Raw genomic sequence first — 22248 nt, 5'->3', positions numbered from 1 at the left:
CATTGTAAAATACCGCTATGGATATATTACTTATGTACCTTTTCAAGGTAATTTCCTGCTTCTCTTATTTTCGTGCGTGCATGCGCCTTGCTGCGTGTCTATAAGGTCAAATGTTAACCAACGATTATAGGTACTATCGACCTGTAATTGTCTTTGGAAATGTTCAAGGTCTTGTGTTCGCATGGGATATACACATTTAATGTTACTTCGCATCGTCGCGTATAAAATCGTAAACAATAATTTATAAATTTTGTATAAACCGGCAACGTTTACATAAACTCTACTCTGTTTATGTAATTATATTTTATGTAATTAATGTATGTAATAAATCCAAAGTTCAGATTTAGCTATATATGTTATTTATATAACGTATATAACTAAATCTTAAGTTGGAAGTTATTGTGAATTATAATATCTAAGTAGAAACTTGACAAACTCGAATAAAATAGATTGAAATTGTTAGTATAAAATGTGTGAGGAAACGTTCAGTTAGACGGCACGTGAGATGCCTCTCCATGTTAGAATTAAGGTAAGTATGGAAGGTCGACGGAACAGAAAATGAAAACAGCGAGCCATTTTGTAAACGAATGACAACCGGATGACGTGACCGAGCACGAGATGGGACATCTGTCGGCTCTTATACGTCTATCGTGTTGCAACGGCGGTGTTGCAAAATTATGCAGCTGGCACTTTCTTGAGACAGAAACGAGTGCACGGCGATGGAAAGGGGCGTGCACAATGTAAAAGAGTCAAGAAGATGTAGCGGCTCGATGGAACTTTATCGTGACGGCTTCTTCAAATCGTAATGGTTGCACGCGCAGTTTACGGCGGAAGTGTATCTCGTAAATATGCATCTCCGATGACGTCACGATCGAAGTACATTTCAAGGATGCTAGATGCGGTTATAAACTTTCTAAATTCAGACACCATTTGGGAAGTGAGTCTCGCTGTCGCGAGACTTTATCTCGATCGTGACATAAAAGTTAGTCATTTCAATTTTTCCACAGAGATCCCACGAATACATTTTTTTTTCAAGCTATTAAAAAAATGGCAAAAGAATAATTTGAAGTGTATTTAGGAAGAACTCGGTTGCAATATGCTATTCTCGAAAATATTTTTCACTTTTTCAAAATCTTTCCGATTTAATTCACTACATTTAAACAATGTCTTTCTTTCTTCTATCTTACACACTTGTCTAATTTTAACAAACAGGATTATATTAAGATTCCTTTAATTATTTTTTAAATTTCTCTATATAACTTTTCGCGGTCGATTTCGCTTTCAAAAGTTCGCTTTGTGACGATCTTGGATGCCTTAGGTTCCGAAAGAGATTGACGAAAAAATTTGGTGAGCCAAGCGAACCACGTTCTTCTTCCTTGTGTGCAATTTTGAAGTGTTCATAACTTATGCCCGTGTTCGTTTTTGCCTGTCGAAGTGCCGTATAAAACAAATTTATTGCATCGGCGCATGCATGTCGTGACGGTGGTTGCCGCCGCGAATATTTTCGTGCACTTCTCTTGAATGACGCTATCGGAATTTCGTTCGTCGATGGGCCGATATTTTTAGAACGTCCTACCTATTACCGATTATGGTTCTACTACTCTGCTCCCATCGAACTTTTATCCGCAAAAAATATTCGGTTTTTTAATAAAAAAAAAACGTATATTGCTTGACGATATATGGCTCGATTCGGATCTCTCAAATAGAGAAAAATTTTTCGCGTTTGGAGAAGGAAAGACTCTCCATTTCCTTTAATTCGTCATAAGTTTTTTATCTTGTCCTAAAACTTTTCCGTTTGTAATAATAAAAAGGATCTGTGACATGTGAACTTTGCAAAAATTGCGAATGTAAACCTCGTAAACGTTATCTAAAATTTAATCATGGTATTCTTATGAAAGATACGTTATGTCGAAACTTTATTCTCCCGTCAAGAATGTAATAAAAATAAACGGATAATATTTTAGAGGAGGAACGTCACTTTACTGTTGATTGTGACTGCGATTTTCTAGCGCGATCCTATCATATTCCTCTCGAAAATCCGCGCGCCGACCTTTATATATCTATTATTAAATCTGTCGGCCTTGATACGCTATAAAAGCGTAACGTTAATGCGACGCCGTTATCGCGATGCGAGTTATTACGCGATATCGCGTTCGCAGGACATATCGTAGTCATCGTTGATCCAGCGCGTAAGCGTATCTCGTTTCGTTGACAGGGCTATCGCTCTCTCGCGGCAACGCACACCGGGCCCGGGCTACACTTACAATTGCAATTATACCCGCCGCGAGTGCACGCGTGTGTCGTGACGCGGCGTGAATTATCCCGTGGACAGAACGCGTTTCGCTAATGTGCCTGGCTTCCTGTGCGTGCGTTACAACCGACATCATCATATAGCGGCCGGCAATATCGCCCCCGTCGTTTCCCTTATTTTTCTCCCGGTCTCCACGCCCCTCCCCCTCCGCCCTGCCCCGCGGACCGCCGTCCTCGCGGCGGCTACCTGGAAACAGTGCGTGATTTACCGGGATCGGGTGGCGGGAATCAAACGCAAGAGCGTCGCTCGCGTGTTCGTTCGCTTTGCACGCACGCATCCGTCTCCTCACGCACCCCACAGTGCGCGCACTTATCCCCCGACAATTATCGGATTTCCTCACGGAATTCCCTCGCTCGAACCCGCCCGAATCCATGGGGAGGAAAGCGGGGAGGAAAGCCGACGGCGCACGGCGAAGTCGGTTCGTCACCGGACAGGTTAATGATGGATCAAGGGGCTAAAACCTACCACTTACGCCTATACCGTCCTACGAGCATCCCCGTGTTCATCGCTTTTGCGAAAGTTATTACTTCGAAGTTGCTCGTGCTCTTTAATTATAGATAATTGGGTCTTGCACGGTAGAATGAATGTATCATATAATCACAGAGCGATAAAAATCGTAAGGTACGATTGTTACTCAAGAGGATACTTTGCTTGACTTTGTACTTATTGACTATCACGTTTGATCAGTCATGAGATTTTTAAATATTTAAATTTAAAAGATCCATCTCCAATCTTAAACAGAAATCATTAAATCTTATTTGACTTTTCGAAGTCTTAAGCCCGCCCTCCCCCCCCTCTCTCTCTCTCTCTCTCTCTCTCTCTTTTTCTCTCTCTCTATTTAAGTTTTTGATGTATCTATAAAAATTGTAATGTTTACGATGAATTTTGGCATTTGAATATTTTGTGTAAAAATTGAATGAAATCCTTTGTACAATGTTGCGGGAATCGATATTACCCGCTTCATCGATAGCCAACTAGAAAAGCGTTATTCGTGTCGCTGATAGTCGCGTTACTGCATGAACTTCCGTGATTAAGTGTCGTTTTAAAATGTAACGCATAGAACACTCCGCGTTAAAATCTGTGGAAAAAGAGGGTGACATGTCAGTTGCCGCGGGTCATTGTACTCCACCGAGAGCCGTGATTAAGAGTCGTTTCAAAACTGATGGCATATACCGATATGTCGCTTCTTTGAATGTTAAATGGGGCTATTCTGATTAAGCAGTACTTTTTACCAGCGTTTTGTTTCAAAGATTTTTATCATTTTATACGAAAGAGAAATTGCAAATCCGATAGTTGTCGCTTATACGCTCCCTCGTAATATCCCATTTTTATATTTTCGTCACAATCAGAGGACGTCAGGTAATATACGCTGACATTTTCAGTTAGTTTTGCGAACATATTTTTTATATCTCCGCGCCAAAGTGATTCGTCGCCGTCACATTATTCCGGCATCTCGAATGTGCTTCTAACTTTTGACACCTATTAAAAGCAGTAACATCTCTTTGCTTACGTCGCACTAAGCTAGATAACGAGATAAAACGTAAAAAGAGGTTTGAAAGCGGAAGCGGGAGACGCTCATTAAAAACTACTGGAGATGACGGAAAAAAATAAGTGGGACAGTTTCGATGTTCCGAGTACCTTTCGTGTCCATTCGTACCTTAAATATGATGCACATCTACAAATATCATTAGCGAAAATCGAAATAAAGGTGTTATTTCAAATGTTTGACGTGAATGAGTTGTTCGTCGATTATTTTCGAGGGGTTTTCCAACGGTCCGCGAGTCGTCCAATAAACGACAAACGGTCCGTGTCTTTTATTTTTGGTCGGGGATAGAAAACAAGATACAATAGTTGTGAACGTGAACGTTTTTAACAACATAAGCTCGGTCAATTTGTGGATGTTCTTCCGGCGTGTGTCCAAACGACGCGACGTGCGGTCTACGGGGAATAGAAGATATCCATACGTTGTCTTCTTTGTGCGACGGACAGGATCTTTCGCTTTTATTCTTCTTTTGACATTGTCTTTTAGAAGATTACATTTGTAGTTTATTGCGCGATCGGGAATCGTTCTCTACGTTCATATTTTCTTAGCAACAAAAATACGCAAATATTAGAGTTGTAGCTTTGCTCAAGTGACACAAATGATGTTTCAAACTGAATCGTGCGGAAAATACGAAACATGAAAGCGATAAATTATCTGTATTTAGAATGTAGCTGAACTATTTGCAATCGAAATCCACAAACTGTTTTTGAACAATGTTTGCTAATGATTTATAGCTTAACGGATGGGCTTTGATACGCTGATTAAAAGTACGCTAATGTCGCACGTAAAAACATGAAAATGTGTGCTAAACATGAAAAACTGAAGGTGTAATTAATGCTTTTAAGAAAAAGTTTAGCGGCAGTACGCCCGGGATAATGTAAGTTTGGAAAATTAATTACGGATGTTGTAGGGAAATTAAGATAAGGCTTTATCTAAAAGACACGAAAAACTCTCGTATAAAACAAGGGAAGATGATAATTTCATAAAAAAGAAACTGTGTAATTTCAATAAATAGCATTTTTAAAACATGTATCTTACTTTCATCTTTGGACAATAACGCACTCTGTTTTTTTATCATTCATTTGTGTGTAATTATTTTTTGTCCAACTTTTATTTGCGAGTATACGATTTGCAATAGCATTAGTCGCGATATTTTGACGATACGAAAATTATGCTTTAGTAAAAACCGAGAGAAAAATATCATTGTTTCAAGAGAGGAGGAGAGGAAACGTCTGTACGTAGGACGTACCATTTCCTGCAAGCTGCGGAGTGCGCAAGCTGCGCTTGGGCGAATTTAACCGCGCCAGAGATTCCAAGAAAATCTATTTAATCTCCCGTCCGTCGATGGGGCACGGACGATGGAAGCACGCGGTGGCGCGTAGACTAATGAGAAGTGGGGTCGGTTTTTGACGTGGGGTATTTATTATTGAGACGAGCGTTAGAGCCGCGGGGTGGAAGGAGTCGGAGTAGGTGTTCTCTCTTTCCTCGCGAGAGCGCGGGTGAGGGTGAAAGGCGGAGGCGAGAGAGAAGGAGATCGGGAGAAAGAGCGAGAGAAAGGTCGCGCCTCAAGCTTTAATTACCTCTGGCGGCCTTTTGAAGCCGGAGTGCCTCCGCCTTCCGTCCCTTCTGCGTGACAATTATTATTAGCATTATGCGGTACTATTCGTGTCATTTTACGCCGGCGTGCGCACGTGTGCGTGCACCGTATGCACCTTGCACTCGCACAAATGCGCACGTCACAGTGCGTTAACGCTCCTCTCTTGTCCTCGAAATTGTTAAAGACCTCGTGGTTTCTTATCGTCCTGGCGCAGCGCGCGAGTCTTCGTAGAAACGTTTTTTCTCTCTCTCTCTCTCTCTCTCTCTCGTCCGGATATCTCCGCGAAACCCTGGAAAAACTTCCCGCAGCGCGTGACGCGGTAAAGGGAATATTTGCTGTCTCGGGTATATTTGCTGCGGAAGCAAAAATTTCGCTTCCTTCTATGAGCGTCTGCCGGAGTTAATCTCATTTCCTCGTACAATAATTAATCGGATTTCTCTACACAACCACTCCGTGTCTATCTTTAGAAGGTAGAGATAAAAGATATTTCCTCGCTTTTCGTAGGGAAATTTTTAATAAGTGTCTGTTAACTTTATTATATATGCAACAGTTTAAGTAAATAGCAACGCGGAATGTTTTTCGGTATCTAGTTTACGTCGCACGTAATACTTACGTATCGCAACGATAAGAAAATTTGTTAACGTGTATAAAGATATTTAAATCTGTTTTGGTAGCAATTTTAATGACTCAATTTCCTTGTGTTCTTCTTTTTCTAGATGCAACAATAAATTTCAAATTTTGTCTTGTTTAAGTAAAAATAAATCAAAGTTAATAATCGGATTGCGCTTAGTGATAAAGCGGTGAATAATCATGGGATCGATGGGGCTACACAGCGTTTGCATGAAATTACGCGGTTGAGCGCCGATGACGATAGACAGCGTCTTTGGCATGTGGGACGAAGATGCAATCCTCTGGCGCATTAGCGCCGGTGCAAGCTGGCTATCAATATTAACAAGATAGTAATCGGATGCCAGATATAGAGACACATTTCGATCGATAACGGATAACTGTTCTCGGGGGAGACAAATCGATACGACACGATGAAACGTCCCATCAGCATCCCTGTCATTTTTCCCCCCCCGATTGGTAATTGCGCGAGCGGTTAAGTTTTACACACACATGAGCAACTTCTCGAATATGAATGCGCTGCAAAAGCGCTAAGTATCGCGGGCCCGATAATAAGGCAATGAATAGTGATGAGCCGGGATATGTCACATACTCGAGAAACTGTATCTCCGCGCGGAATTTTAGATTCGCGTCACGTTAACACCTGTCCAATTACATCGCCGTTAATCATGCGTTCCAAGTTAATAATGTTCCCAATCGTGTTTCTGTCCCCGACGTGTTTTCGAAGTAATCAAATTAAGGCGGAGTTTATATAAAAAGTCATTAATTTACTTGGCAAGAAGATTACCGAGGGGACATATCGAAAACATTTCTGTTAATTAAACGTGGAATGAGATGAAAATGTGCCAACCTCTTTTATATATTTAATATATTACCTCTTTTATATATTTAACATCCACCGAATAAATTCAGATTTATTTTGGAGTGAAGAGCTTAGAATTCGACGTAATTGGATTACGGAGTATCACAGTAAAAGTATTACATATTAGATTTAAATTCGAAAGTCGGACGCGTACATAAATGTCAGCTTAATTACGATGCTCTACATACAGGCTACGTTTTCGTTAATTACGTCGAATTATAAAATTTTGATTGTTGACCGAGTGTGTTTTCGCGAGGGTCGTCTCCGGGGCAGAAAACCGACTGAGCTAATCATTAAGTATTGAATAATCATGAAGTTAATCGTGCGACACGCGAGGTGTCTTTCCGCTCGGCGGAGGGGAACGGCGAAGTCGCGCGGTCCCTCGACGCATTAACGCCGGCGCGAGTGGTCCATCAATATTAATAAGATTGTAACCGTACGGGGACGTGTAGGGCCGATCGAGTGGCCAATTTGCCTAGCGGTTAGATGAGCTTTTTCGTCTCGCCTTTCAGGAGACGTGTACCGTCTCTTCTTAGCGTCGTAAAGCGAGACGGGGCTCGCCGCCGCATTAATGAACGGGGTACGCGTCGCATCGCATCGGAATCGTGCCCGAGGGGACGTGCCGGCGAACGAGGCTTAAAGTGTCGTAATAGCGACGGCGACGTGGTCCATAAACATTGGCCGACGATAGACGGTGGATGTTGAGTTCACCGGGAACGTGGTCCCGTCGCTGCTGGCGATACTCGCGCGCGGCTCCCTCAAAGGTAAACGGTATCGGGGTACCATTTGATGTTTGCAGTCACCATCATGTGGACAGAGTCTACTCTACGAAGTGATCTTGGATCGTCTGTGGACGGATCTGTGTATAGAGTGTTCCTTTTAAAAGGAACTATCTATCTCCCTCACTTTTTTTCGGAGGCGGTTTACTTATCCGATCCGCTGGTGGAAGCCGCTCGAGGAGGAAGAATTTCCGTTGCGAAGCGTTATTCCGACGAGATAAAATCGTTTTTATCTCTCTGTTACGTCAAAGTGGTTGCCAGGTCGCGGAACAGTAGTTAAGCTTCGGAGGTCCTTATATTTACAAGGGTTTCAATCTGGAAAATACCCTAAACGCTTTGGTAGCGGCGCATCGATCGCGGTTCGTCGCTGCGGATATGAACGGAATATACTGCCGCTAATGCATACTACACGGTAATGCCGGGTATCCTAACTTTACGGCGTCCATCACGAACTCGTTCCGCTCACCGCAGCTGCTCCCGCTAATACTTCAACGTGGGCTTCGCCGTTAGAGAGTCGAGAGAGACTCGCAGCAGATTCGCTCGCGAGCAGACGAGCGGAAGGCTCGAGGCACGCCGGTAGGATGGGCCCGACAAAGTGGCGCACTGACGGTACGAAATTAGCTTACGGATTCGCGATAAGCGGCTTACGTTTCAAGCAAGGATAATCCCGCGCCTCTCGCAATCGATTCTTGATCGTCGAGCGAACACTTTGAACTCGTGCCTCGTCCCGGGCATATACGCGCCGCTTTAGCTGCACTCAAATAGAATGCGCATTCTGTTTAGTTCTCTGGAAAACGATCTCGACACCTTAGTCAGAGAAACGGCGGGGAGAGGAGAGGGGGGGGAGGTGGCACGATTATCTCGGGAACTGCGGCAGCTGCGGCATCGACTGACGCCGGTGGATGCGCGAATCGGCGCCGGCATCACGTCATAAATCACGATAGCGGCGAATGTTTTTGCCGAAGTGGGTAGGCGTGCATCGATCTAATGATCTGTCAGTTCTAAAGAACCGTTTTTTGTATTGCCGTAATGTGCCGTCTTGATATTCGATATAGAAATATATATCGAAAGGTTGAAAAGTCTTTGGATCAAATGAAATCTCCTATTTTTAAATATATAAATATTTCATCCGCATATTGGTTAGGAATTGCGTATTATATGCGGAAGATGACTATTCAATATATTTGTTAATTTAAAAATCGTTAGGCTTTTTCTTTTTCCTCTTTTTTTGCGATTTAGGTTTACGATAGCTTAATACAAATTAAAAAAAATAGCTAATACAAATTAAACCATTAGAGTAATAGATAGATAATGGAGAATCCAATCAGTCCGATTTAGCAACTTAGTCGGAAAACGTCGAACAACTTCGCGGCAGTGTTCCGTACCAGTGTTCGTAATCTAGGGTCACGATAGAGAATCTTTAATTAAGTTAAGGTGCTCACCTCCTTTCCTTTGATGTCTCTATATCGAACCCATTTGCCCAGTCGCGGCCTCCAGTACTCCAGCAGATACGCCTCTGCGAATTCAACACCCATGCCGTTTCCGAAACGACCCTGGGTACCGGTAGCCGTGATCAAGTGGATAGTATGAAGGTCGATCTCCAGCCATTCTCGAGCTTCCTGGGTGATTTGATTCTTAGGACACCAGGCGCCACCAAGATCCTCCGATTTCAATCTATAACCATTGAGTAAAATTGAATTAACATTTGCTTCTATTTTGCTTATCTTCAAAGAAATGTTAATATGTTTAGATATTTTATATTATAAATAAATTTCTATTTTATTCTGCGCGAAAATATTTTCTGCTATTAATGTATTTTTATATAAAATTTAGGAGTGTGTAAAGATTTTGATAAAACTATTGAATAACTGAGATTAGAAGACTCGTAAAATTATCGAGGCATTCTCGGAAATCGAGTTTCGAGCGGTCGTATATTTCGGCTCGGTCTCGTCCGCTCATAAAAGTAACGATCTAATTAGATGTGAAAGTATCGAGTTAGTTCCTAGCTAGCATCGTTCATCTCGCGCTATCTGAAAATCAACTGACCGTGCTGTCGACCATCGAAGACCTCATTCTGAATTTCGATATTATCGCGTTTACGTGCACGAAAAATCGAAGATTTCGTGCGTTTTCTCTCTCTCTCTCTCTCTCTCTCTCTCTCTCTTTCTTTCTAATTATTTCTCTCTAGTTATTTCGCTAACGTTATATGGAGCTGTGCACACATGCAACGTGAATCAGAATTACATTTTAATGTAGTTTGAAATATTTGAAATTAATATAAAAGGATATCTCGAATTCCTTGTTTTGAAAGAAAACGTGATTTGACGATAATTTGAATATTATGTTTGAATATTGTGAAGACATCATTATATCATACCGTTATTATTATACAAGGCTCAATTTAAAAGAGCTGTTATTTGTCAGCGTCAGGAGAATTTCGGGAAGGAACGATGAATAATAGCGAATGTAAACGCAAGAACGGGCTTTCCGACTTGGCCGTCCCCGAGATCATCGAAAATCCGGAAGCTTATCGAGATTTCCAAAGTCCGGCTCGATAACCGACGAATTTACATAGGCGGAAAATCGCAGATATTCGGAGTGACCACGTATCATCTCCGCGCAGGTGATACGGGTCGGACGGGTATACGTTCGCGGCCATTTATACGTTCAAGCTGTGCCCGCCTCGGTTTTAATCTTCGAGGGGTCGAAAGCAAGGCGAGGAGAGAGAGTTTCTACGCGCCGGGGCCGGCATGAATAAAACATGAAGCGCGAAGCGCCTTCCCTAATTGCGTGGACCGTTTAAATGCTCGACGCTAAGAGTGGTGCTCCTTTTCGGCGTTACGCCGAGGATACGTACAGTTATATACGGGCGGCGGGTGTATTCTTCTCAAATTGCAGATTAGGAATCGCTGCGTGAAGCGTTTCTCGCAGACTCCGGCGCCAGTCGCGCTCTCGGCATACCAATCGTCTCAACGTGCGAAAAGGAGCTCGGCGCGGCGAACAGCGGTTCGCGTTATTGTGCCATCGAAGGAACGATTGTCTGATTATGTTATTCGCTGTGATAAAATAAGACACGGCTTATTGCGCAACGGCGCGATAAGCTGCATCATTACCGCGCGGGATGATTGTAATAATCTTTCTCGATAGTGAGAAACGTAAACGGAGCTATTTACGATGAGTCCACCGAGGTCATTTTTGCAATTGCGGCTGGTCCACGAGGTGCGAACAATCATGCTTCATGTTCGTCATTAGCCAAATACGAATATAATGCCGCTGCGTTCTTAATGGCGGATGCTCGCCGTTGTAATGGCTGCTTTTGCAAGATTTACAACCTGCGTGCTGGAAGTGTCTCTTTATCGTTAACACCCGGCTCGTTCGGGATGATTAGTTAAAGGTGGAGTAGCAATGACAAGGCGCGGGTTTTACGACTCCATTGTCTGCAGTTGCTATCGTTACGAGAAAACGAGGTCGGATTACATCGATATCAGAGAGTATATATTATTTTGTCGTAACAAGTTCTAATAGTTTTTTGTCTGGAGGTAAATAATGAAAGTTTTTTTATAGTTTTTCGATAAAAAAGAAAATCTCGACTTTGTCTGGTGTAACGGAATATGATCAGTAAATATTGATTATTTCAGGAGAAGACGTGTATTGTATGGGATGTCTGTAAAAGAAATGGATACCCAATATAAATAAAATTTTATTTTCATTTGCTGGAATTTTTTTTTTAAATTGTAAATCGGTGAATAATGTTTATTTAAAATTTTGCCGCTGGTGAGTTTTAATTTCCGCACTTGTAGCATATTGACGATAAGGATCCGTCGCACTGGAGTGGAATTGAACAACGTGAATTTCAACAGAAATGAACAATGAATTAAAACAAGAGTGTTCAACCAGTTCGAATGCAACGTTTTACAAGATTTTATTTAGAAATAAATATTTTAATCTTTCTGTCGAAGATTAAAATATTATGTTTCAATAGAAGTCTTTCCAAAATTACAAATCATCGTTAATTAAAATAAATGCATACAAACACGAATTTGTTCGCAAAGACATACCTACATATATACCTACATATAATAATCCTATTTGTGCCTTTTGTATCGCCAAATTGAATCGCGATGGTGCCCAAAACCGACGCGCGGGTTCTATTTATAATAAACTTTCTGTGAGTGTCGCAAGGGCAAGGAAGGATTGAGGTGTGTGGTCCTCGCGCATATATCCCAAAAAGACGATTCGGTATAATCGTTTCCTCGGCGGTGGAACACGACGGCGAACCACCGAAAACTCCATGTCGTCCGCTCCGCACGACTGACGCGGACGGATGGCATTAAATCGAGCGAGGCGAGAGGAGGACGGCGTGACGAACTTAAATTTTCCATCGCGTCAACTAACCCGGCGATTCTGCATTCGCCGGTATTAACAGGAACGTGACAGCGGGACTGCTCGCTATCTGCGCGCGTTAACGCGCTCGCATTATGCAAACCATCGATCGGGAAGATTGACGGACATCTCACCGCGCCGGCGGCGAGTGGCGGTGCGCGGCCGATCGATGGGAAAAGATTCGCGCGCGATTTCGTACGACAAAAGCACCGTCCCGTCAGCGGCGGTCAGAATTTAATTTCGCGGTGAGAAAAAAAGTCGCCGTTATTACCGTTTCGACGATGACGTTGTCGGTCACGGGAAAATTGAATCTGTCACACGGCGGAATTTTTATCGTGCGTTATCGTTACGAATCGAACGCTCGTCACGGAGAAGAGAAGTTATTTTTCATCTAATTCAGCGCGAACGGCGGCCTCGGGAGCTGCGCTACTACCCAGCATAAAGGAGTCGTTATGCATTAGTTAATTAGATTAAATCATTTAATATTCGTAATCATATAACATGCGCCGCGCGTTGAGACCGTCAGACCTGTTAAATATTCAGGAAGAATATCGGTTCGATGATGAATCTACTGAGCAAAAATTATTCCTTAGACGTATGCTGTTTTGCATTCGTCTCTTAATCACGTTTTCTCAATTTCCGCTCGTTAAGCTCGCCTCAAAAATTCCGCTTTTATAAGACGGATTTCGCGAATTAAATAAGTAGCGACGAAGTTCTCGAACAAGTTCTCCGCACGGATGAATAAATAGCGTCGAGACGGACGGCCTCCTTTGTTAATAACTGTAAATGTAAAATATATATTTACATTTTCGAGAGCTAAACGCTGGGCGAAAATAAATTCACACAACGACCAGGACATCTTCGCAGATGACGACTGAGTCGCATCTCTCGCGCAATAAATATTATCACAGGATATCGTTTTAAAAAAAATTGTTGTGTTTTCCATCGCAAAATCAGAAAGAAATCCGATCGAGTCTTTTACAATTTATAGATCGAGTCTCTATTGGTACTTACTGTTACAGCTTATCTTTACGGATTATGAGATGCACATCCATAGCGTGAATATCGCAGAACTACTGGGACCGAGGTTATTTAAGTCTGATCATTTTCTTCTTGAAAAAAAGAAAAATATTCCAGTTTGCAATCGAGGTCGTTATGAAATATATTTAGAATACCAGTTAAAGTATGACGAAGAAATAAATAAGTACTTAATTTTAAATGCTAATTCGCAAGTTTTTATATGTTCGCTTTGTAATAAGCTGCTCTCAATCAGAATTTCTGCGTGATGATTTCGTATCTCAAATAGGAAATAAATATCAGAAATCATTTTGCTGATTCACCGTTCGCGAAACATCAGACAGACCAGAGGCTATTTTCGGAGAGTCTCTTCGTCTGTGTGATGCTCGAGGCGTCTCTGTTCCAATCGCTCTCTGAAGTCTTGACTCGATGCCGAGATGGAGTAAGATCGAAGATGGAGTCCACTTTGGCGTCATCTGACACGTAAGCGTAATCGCCCGCGACTATAACCGACGCGGCGCGTCTGTCTCTTTTAACCGATGTTTCAGCTGTGCTTTTCTAAATTATAGCGTATCGCATAATGGCTCTAGTAAGTAAGAGCTATTACGAGCCTGTAAAATTCGCTAACTCGACGCCGCCGTACGTTCTTTCCGAAGTAAATATCTTGTATCATGCAGTTTCCTGCCGTTCCTCTATTTAGGAAAATGGTTCGTATCATATTTCCAGCTGCTCGAACGCGTGTATAATGTACGTGTGGAAGTACGTGCACGGAAATAATCATTGCTTATCGTTTCAAAGCTATAGTAACATTAACGATGTACATTTACAACGTCACGTAAACAATAACAACTAAATATTTCGCTCTCGCGTTGGAAATAAACTCGCGGGGTTAATAGTATGCATCGACGTAATTAGCACATAATCACAGTTTGCGCGGCAGTAAATTAAAACCCGCGCTATTTTCGGCCCGAACAAAATTACGCGGCGAAAATCGTCCCGTGATTTCTCAACCCCATCCAATTTCGCCGGGCGGTATCTCGCCCGCTCTATGTTCCTACTGGCGTCTTAATTGCACCCATTCTAGAAATGCCGTTGAACGGAAACACGAAGAAAAGGAACGGCGGAAACGTGCGAAAGAACTTGCAGCTGCGCGATTTCTGAAAGGAGAGCGTGCGATACGAAATACACCGCTGGCCTTTTCGCGCCGATTGTACGTCAAAAATTTTTCACTCGATAATTGGAAAAAACGCGCTCCATTAGATCTCACGATACGCGTCGGCGAAAACTGTTTATTCTTCTATTCACGGATGATTTATCGCGGCTCACACGGTGCGCTGTAACTCGGAAATTTTCGATTCCAATTGAAATCAACGAAGTCACTTTTGTTATATTCGAGGAAAACGAATTTTTCTTCCATACGCCAGTAATATTCGCCCGAACGCGAAAGAAATGTTCTAAACGCGCCAGAATGGCGTATCGCGTTTTCAACAAATCATATCGTTGATATATTTTTGCGTTGGACATCAATTAACGTCAATTTTTGATGCGTAGTGTTCAGATTATGTCAGTCATTTATGTATTTTATATTCCCGGCGTAATCATTCCGGATGATTTTTCTCGTGTAACCGACGCATCTCCGGGCGCGTTGTTTTAATTCGCGACCGTTTCCAGTATAACGAGAATCCGGGAAAACGCGCGGAGCCCAGCCTCACGTTATTTTTTCCCCTCTTTCTTCCTTTCTCTTCTTCTTTTTTTTTTTTGTACGCGTACCCTCGACGTCCGCGGTGAGCGAGAAAGAAAAATACGCCGTAACCGCGCGATAATTCGTATCGGGGCGAAACGTTCGTCGGCCTATCATCTCGTGGAATTTCGAAGAAAATGGCGGTGCAATTCCCCTCTTTTTTTCTCGAGCACGACAACACAAAGGAGAGCACACCGCGGCTGTAAGCGCGTTTCGCAGCACCTCACGCGCCCGAGGCCAGCCTGTATTAAATTAGATGGTGACGTGCGCGGCCGGAGGAGGATCCCGGGTGCGCGCGATGCTGCGGGAGGGCAGAGCGAAGCTCATCAAGACTCGGAGGCCCATTCAGCCGGTCATTGTCTGCGGTAATGGAATGTATTAATATCGGAGAGCCCGCGGGGCCGCGTCGACCAACGCTCCCCGTGTATACCCCGGCCTGGTGCCGCGCGCACCCGTTCGGTTCTACAACCGCGGCCTGCTGGGCTGGGATACGTCCCGTGGGATGGAATATTCGTATAAACCGCCGCTGCACTGCAAACCGCCAGCGAATACCGGGCCCCACGCATTAATATCTAAACGCGAGAGCGCGAGAGGGAGAAGCAAGCAGCACCGCCGCCAACGAGAAGCGGCGAGAGAGAGAGAGAGAGAGAGAGAGAGAGAGAGAGAGAGAGAGAGAGAGAGAGAGAGAGAGAGAGGGGGGGGGAGGGAGAGAGAATGAGAGAGAGAAAGATGCGGCGAGGTCGAGAGGATGAGGAGGTAGTTGGCGCACGTACTCCGTCGGTTGCATCTCGTATTCATGCGTTGCACCGGCGGCTACCAGAGGCGTTACATGGCCAACTCTTTTACCACTGACCAGGTGTAATATTCTTTTTAGTTCAGGTATGATACGTCAAAGGTCCTTTTGTGATAATTGCATTATGGGAGGTTCCTGCGAGGGGCCATGTCCGCTGAAGGCGATCTCTGTTTTGCGCCATAGTCATTTTGCAAATGTTTGCAAGATGAGGTAGAGTGGGAGGAAGGGAGAAACGGAACAGTGGGCAAAATGTAAAGGGCGATGCAGGTGGAAATTAATTTGGAATGGAATTAATTCTACCGTCGCGTGCTTCATCGTTTATTAACTATAAGCAAAAAGTTATGTTAAACGTATACCCGGTAATTAAACTCATGCTGAAGCATTAACTCCGTTGGGATACGCAACGGAGGTTTTTAAGGTTTTTCACGGCGGCCGGGGTAACATTGTCGTTGCCGTAAATAATTACGAGCGTAAACAGCACGGTCAAGGGACGCATCGAATAATGACGTAGAAATTATTAACGCGGAGCAGAACGCACGGACGGCCAGTATGTAAATCCCCGATCGGCCGTAAATTCGCGTTGAATAATTTTCGTCAGCCGCAATTAAAAATAAATTCGTTTTTAAACCGAGGAATAAACCGGCGCTCAGGGAGAACGACCAATTTAACAGCTCTATAAATATTCATTTCGTACGCGGGCAAGTGCCAAACGAGAAGCGATAGCTATCGGAAAGGTACGCGGATTACTTAATCATACGTTGTTGCGTCGTCAATTTATTCTCGCGGGGATAGGCGTTAATTTATAATTAGACTTCATAAGCCTTCTCTCAGCGCGCCCACCGCGTGGCCGGTGCTGAATTTTTTCGTTTCACACGACGATAAGAGATGTCGACTAATCTCCGTTAGCCGGTCCGCGCGCATAAACGGGGTTAAAGCTATGCCCCGTTAGATTAGAAATAATTACGTTCGCGACCGCGTTGCTCTCTTTGTTCGCGCGTAATAACGTCTTTCGCCAAAGACTTATAAACCTGATATTCCGGATTTTACGTATTAACAAGCGGCCGGGCGTTTCCGGTGAGTTTTCAGTATTCACGTGTATATGCGCGCGCGCGCGTGCAAAGCGGAGGTGTCACAATTAACACGAGACGATATATTTACCTCATCGTTACATAGAGCTCCTGTTTTCCTTTTAGAAAGTTTCTAAAACTAGAGCGTGTGGTGCTCGAACTCGTGGTTGTTTTGCGATAATAAAAACGGAGCGCGATGAAAGTGACTTTCCATCGTCTTTATTAATATTCCGTTCAAAGTCCCCGATTTACGTGGCGAAAGACTCTTGGCGAAAGACGCGATTGGAATCAAATTTTTGCGCACGTTCACGCAGATCCCGGTGATATCGGTGACGTCACGTTGGCCGCGGGTGCCATCGGGGGCGCAACAGAAGGCGCCGGTAGATACGAATGATCGATGGCGGTCCGGCGCGGACTATCCGAATGAAAAACTGTCGCTTACCGTGCCAGGTGGGGACCGACGTTTCCGGTGTCGAAACTGGAACTGGCGTTGATATCCGCGTCCGGGATCGCCCCGGACTCCATGCCGAGCGGCGCGATGCATTGGGCTGCAACAAACGAACGTGGTGTCGTCGAGGTTAAAGGGAGGTTGAATTTATATGCATCTCTCTCTCTCTCTCTCTCTCTCTCTCTCTCTCTCTCTCTATCGCATCTAGGCACATCGACGTGCATCGCGGCCGGATCATAAACGGCTAAATAACCAGCTAACCGAGATGGATCCACGCGATAGCCGGTTTACGCTCTCGTTGTACGATTGCCTGTCGTGCGGGTGGAAGTTTACGGTTCGGCCCCGGGCGGACGGGTACCTGCGTGCGGAAGGGTAGGAAGAGGAGGGGAGGGAGGATAGGAGGGCGTCTCGACGTTTCCGTATCTCCTGGACCGATCTAATTGTTTCACAGGTGAATACAGCTGCTTTGCGAGAACTGCTGTCGACTGCATCGCCGGCCGGCGCGGAATGGAATATCTTCCGCCGTGCACGAGATAGGCAGTGGAATATTGGAATATTTATTGCGTCGTTGTGTATAATGTCAATGTCGTGTATTACGTCCGCAGGAATAACGACGAAAAATGATAGCGGAAAGTTGAGAAGCGAAGTGCCAATTGCGACGTTATGCGTGCGATTTTTACACCCGTGATGGTCGTTACAGGCCCTGGCCCGTCATGACTGCACGCTCGTTCGCTAATAAGGATCGTAAAGCGCTTTATCCTCGAAGATTTAATATCTGAAAGGAATCCTCTTCCGCGTTTGGCTCGGTCTTCCGCGCTTTCACGAGCGCGAGCACAATGACAGGGTTAAGGGCCATTGGAAGAACGATACTTTAGACCGTTGACACTTATTTTCATCGTATGTATGATGTAATCAGGTGGCGTGGCCATCTCTATTTTTTCTACTACACACGGAGATAACAGTTTTGTTGGCAAGTTTGAAAATTTGGACAAATACAAATCTTACAATAATTTTGTTGGACCAAAGTTATGTAGGACGCTTAAACGTGATAAATTTTTTGATCTTGTTAAGCAATCGATTTGAACGTCGTACATAATAATTTTAAAAGCCAACCAAATTATTTTCAGATTTGGTCAAATTTTTAGATTTGCCAGCAAGACTGTTCTTCTCATGTAACAATACCGTTTATTTTGCACATATATTACTCCGATCTCTTCGGCGTACATATTTTCGAGAGGCGTTACCGCGGGTCATCCGCTTGTGCAATAAAGTTCGAACAAAGTATGACGCATTCATGCCGGTCGCGTCACGGCGGTATCATTAAGGACCCGATTACATAAGGATCCGTGACATTTCTTGTTTTTAAGGCGCTATTAATCGCCCACGCGGCCATTTATTCCCGGGCGTTCATTCGAATATCGGTCGTCGATTTCAGCGAACCGGATGCTTCATCGCGCATTACAAAGTCAAAGCTGGTTAATTCACAGACGCGTGTACGATACACGCCGGGTCCTTGTAATTCGACAAAGGAGCGTATATCGGAGTGTAACTAATCCGGACACGACAACTCGAACGTCCGCTTCGTCGACAGCGCGGCTTCGTGTGCATGATGCAACGCGCAGCATCGATTACGGTTTACACGCCGAAGTAACGATACCCTATTACGCGTTACGGAAATTGCTAAAATTTGAAGTAGCCTGGGTTGAACGCCGCGGTGTATGTATTATAGCCGGCAACGATAATGCCTAATGCCCGGATATCGGGTGCAGATGCAACGCGAGCCGCCAGGGCCGCGAGGGGCGGGATGCTGCAGCCTCCGTACTCTCGGAGAGAGGAGTAACGGAAGGAATCCGCGCTAAGCCAACGAACAGAATGGGCATGTAGGTGGCCATTAATACCGGCGAAAGTTTGCAGTGTTCTTCCGACGATACCACCCCGCCTCGTAATTCCGCGTCCGCCGCGCGGCGCCGCGTCCGTTCCGTTGTGAAATGTGTATTTTGGTCTTACGTTTTAATCCAACGTATTTTATTGCCGAAATGGAATCTCTGTAAAGCGTGGATTCGCCGACGCTGCTTAAGAATGTAATGCTCGCAATTTGCAAAACATACGCGGCCATGCGCGACGCGCATTTCCGCGTGATGTACGATCGGCGAGGGGGGGCCCGGTCGGTCCCGTGAATTTATAACTGGGATAATTTGGGCGGGCTTTGTCATTTGTACGACCCGCGGGGGGGAGAGATGGCCGGGAACGATACCGAAGGAATATCCATCGGGATACGACGCGCTAATGCGCGCCGCGATTTCGATCGGCGGATGGAAAATTGCACGCCTACGAACTCGGCCGGTCGCATTCATCGGCACCGATGGAATGGCCGATCGGATTAATCGCCGTTATTACTAACAGAACTCTCTTCGTCATATCGCGATTCCGGTGCTCTAATATATGTATGCCCGCCGACTTCCTCGGACTACGCGTCCCGGCCGATTAGAATCAACGGCAGGAAAGTCGCGAATCGACAAAGGAAGAAAACGCGCCCCGATCGGCCTTCGCGCAGAGCGATCGTCGTTATTAATGAAGGCTCTCTCGATATGTCCGCCACTAATATATGTCCTCGGATTCGGCGAAGTGCGCCGGCATCGATAGCGGGAAAGTCACGTCTCGCGATCCGAGGTAGAACGCTCGAGATCATCGCGGTAAGCCGACGGTGGACTCAGTATTATTATTATTATTAATGAAGGTCAGCCTCCGATACGTCGCGATCCTGTCGCTAATGTATGTTCACGAATTCAGTGGGAGCAGCGGGAGAGAGCGATTCGAATCGAACGGCAGGAGAGAGAGTCGTGGCCAACAAAGGGAGGAAATACCGATCGAGATCTCTAGTTGGCCAACATGGCGAGCGACTCGCTATTATTATTAATGAAGGTCCAGCCGATATATATCGGCGCGTATCGCCCACCCTCGCCGGAATTCTCACGACCGCCCGCGCCCTCGATAAAGTTCGAGACCGGCAGAATCCGTTTCCTTTGTCGTCGCGTCCGGCTTAACGAGTCACACACTAAGATATCACACTCGTAAATCGATCGTGAATAAGGGTTTCCTACACGCGACACCCTCGCGATCCTTTCGAGACGCCGATCTCCCTTCGTTAATCTTCGGGACGTCTGACGGGGCGCGTAAGACGCCTCGTATGATTCTATCCTTGGAGGATGTCGGGAGTAAAAGTCGTTCGTCGTTAACGGGATTCCGTTCCGAGAAAAACATCATCGATTACTTCTCGGCTATTGGCGGTAAGATAAATTACGGGGCAAGGGAGGAAAGCGCTGAGGATGTTGTTTGGAAGGGCACCGGTAAGGGAGGCGCAATTATTAAGCTTTCCATTATCGCGGCAACCATGCTATTTTTCTCTCTTACGTCCGGAAATCTATTTCTATTAAGCTGCTCCTCGCGAACTGAGCTTCGGAACAGAGCGATTACTTATTATTAATATGATAAAATGAGAATACTCCGTACCATCCTGAAAGTGGTATCTTCTTTATATGATTCGACTATTCTTTTTCATTACAACGTGCGCGTATATTTAAAACACAACGAATTACAATATACTACTACTTTATTTTAATTTTAAACATCAATATCGTCGAAGAAAAACTTGGATAGAAATAAAAATTAATATTTGCTTAACCAATTTAATCAGAATTTAATAGAATTTTACCTTAACATACATATATGTTAATGGAAGTTGTTAATCAAGTATTAATTTTCACTTTGATACAAATTTTATGACAAATATACTGGAACTTGAAATTCGAGTGGAATAATAGTATATTATAATTTTAAGTGTATTATTATACGTTTCTCGTGAAATGATTCAATGATTTCGCTCGCTCATAAAAAACTCACGAAATTTTTCGGCAAATTTTCGGTAATTGAAATTCAAATAGAATAACACAATATTATAACTTTGTATTATTAATACATCTCTCGTGAAAATGTTCATGGTTTCGTAAACTCACGAAACGCTAAATATAAACGATTCGTGCAATTCGATAAGACGCAACGTCTTGAGATAGGTATATAAGATATCTAATGACCACGGTCAAAGTCGATCCCGGATCGAAAGTTCGTCGACTGCGGCGGTGTAAGTTCTGGGGTCGCGCACAACCTCCGCGTCGTTAATAACTTATAAACGAAACAACCTGCGCGCGGCACGGGCCAAGGAGCTATAGTCACGAAGTTTCACGACGAGAGACGGGTACTATAAGGCCTGCGGATTAGAGCTTAGGAACTACTTACAGAGGTCCACGCCGTGGTAAGCGGGGGCGAGCGCGAGCAAAACGACGAAAAGGTGGACAGCAGGTGGTGCCCTTCTGGCGAAGAAACCCAAGCTTTTCACCATAGCTCCCTTTTCCTGCGAGGGCTTCACCCTCGCCCGTTCCTCACCGAGACTCCCGCCGTGCCATTTCTGCCTCGTCAACCTGAAACAAAAAAGAGCGCGATCGTTATGACATGCTTGACGATTGTCGGGTTGGGTGGGCGACCGACAAAAAGCGGGTCGTCACGTCGATTGCTCTCGAAGAATGAGTTCGCCCTGGTGGAGAAATGATGCGCACGATTATCCCGCGAAAATGTCACCCTGAATGCTCGGAACCGTGGGACTGAGGATTCGAAAATTGTAACTCGCGACTATCACACCTGAGAGAAATGTCGTCGATGTGAAAATATTTTTATTAAAATTTCACGCAACTATTTCATATATATATATATATATATATATATATATATATATATATATATATATAAAATTATTATACGAAAAATGATTCTAGATACTACCACATTGTACGAGTATTGAATCTCGTAACATTTGGATTTATTCAGCTAAATAATTCTTCAACTTGAAGGAGCCGTCGAATCAAAATTCTGCAGAGAATGATGATGCACGAATCACATTATGTCTTCACGTAGATCTGTCTATAATCTTCGTTCAGTTTTCTGTCGATTATGCGCTGCACGTGGAACCGTTTCCTTCCTGTAAGAACCGACGGCGGAGCTAAACTTCCTGCGACTTCCATGTCATGTA

The 22248-nt window shown here is 44.2% G+C and overlaps 1 protein-coding gene and 1 long non-coding RNA gene across 2 annotated transcripts in view; one reads left to right on the top strand and one right to left on the bottom strand.

Annotated features, from left to right (window-relative positions):
* The window catches only part of LOC105430302 (discoidin domain-containing receptor 2), a 135804-nt gene that overhangs the window by 51113 nt on the left and 62443 nt on the right, over positions 1-22248 (bottom strand). Inside the window, exons 2-4 of the mRNA XM_089077047.1 lie at positions 21462-21643; positions 17163-17268; positions 9162-9393 (exon numbers count right to left, since the gene is read on the bottom strand). Coding sequence (XP_088933173.1) covers positions 9162-9393; positions 17163-17268; positions 21462-21564 — 441 coding nt within the window. The 5' untranslated portion in view covers positions 21565-21643. The remainder of the gene's footprint in view (positions 1-9161; positions 9394-17162; positions 17269-21461; positions 21644-22248) is intronic.
* Positions 1-22248, top strand: part of LOC148936751 (uncharacterized) — an 86516-nt gene that overhangs the window by 6987 nt on the left and 57281 nt on the right. The gene's annotated exons all lie outside the window — the stretch shown is intronic.

Source organism: Pogonomyrmex barbatus, unplaced genomic scaffold (assembly GCF_055798465.1).
Source record: "Pogonomyrmex barbatus isolate J1 unplaced genomic scaffold, ASM5579846v1 scaffold2, whole genome shotgun sequence".
Taxonomy (NCBI): domain Eukaryota; kingdom Metazoa; phylum Arthropoda; class Insecta; order Hymenoptera; family Formicidae; genus Pogonomyrmex; species Pogonomyrmex barbatus.
This window is presented reverse-complemented; position numbering and strand designations above follow the sequence as displayed.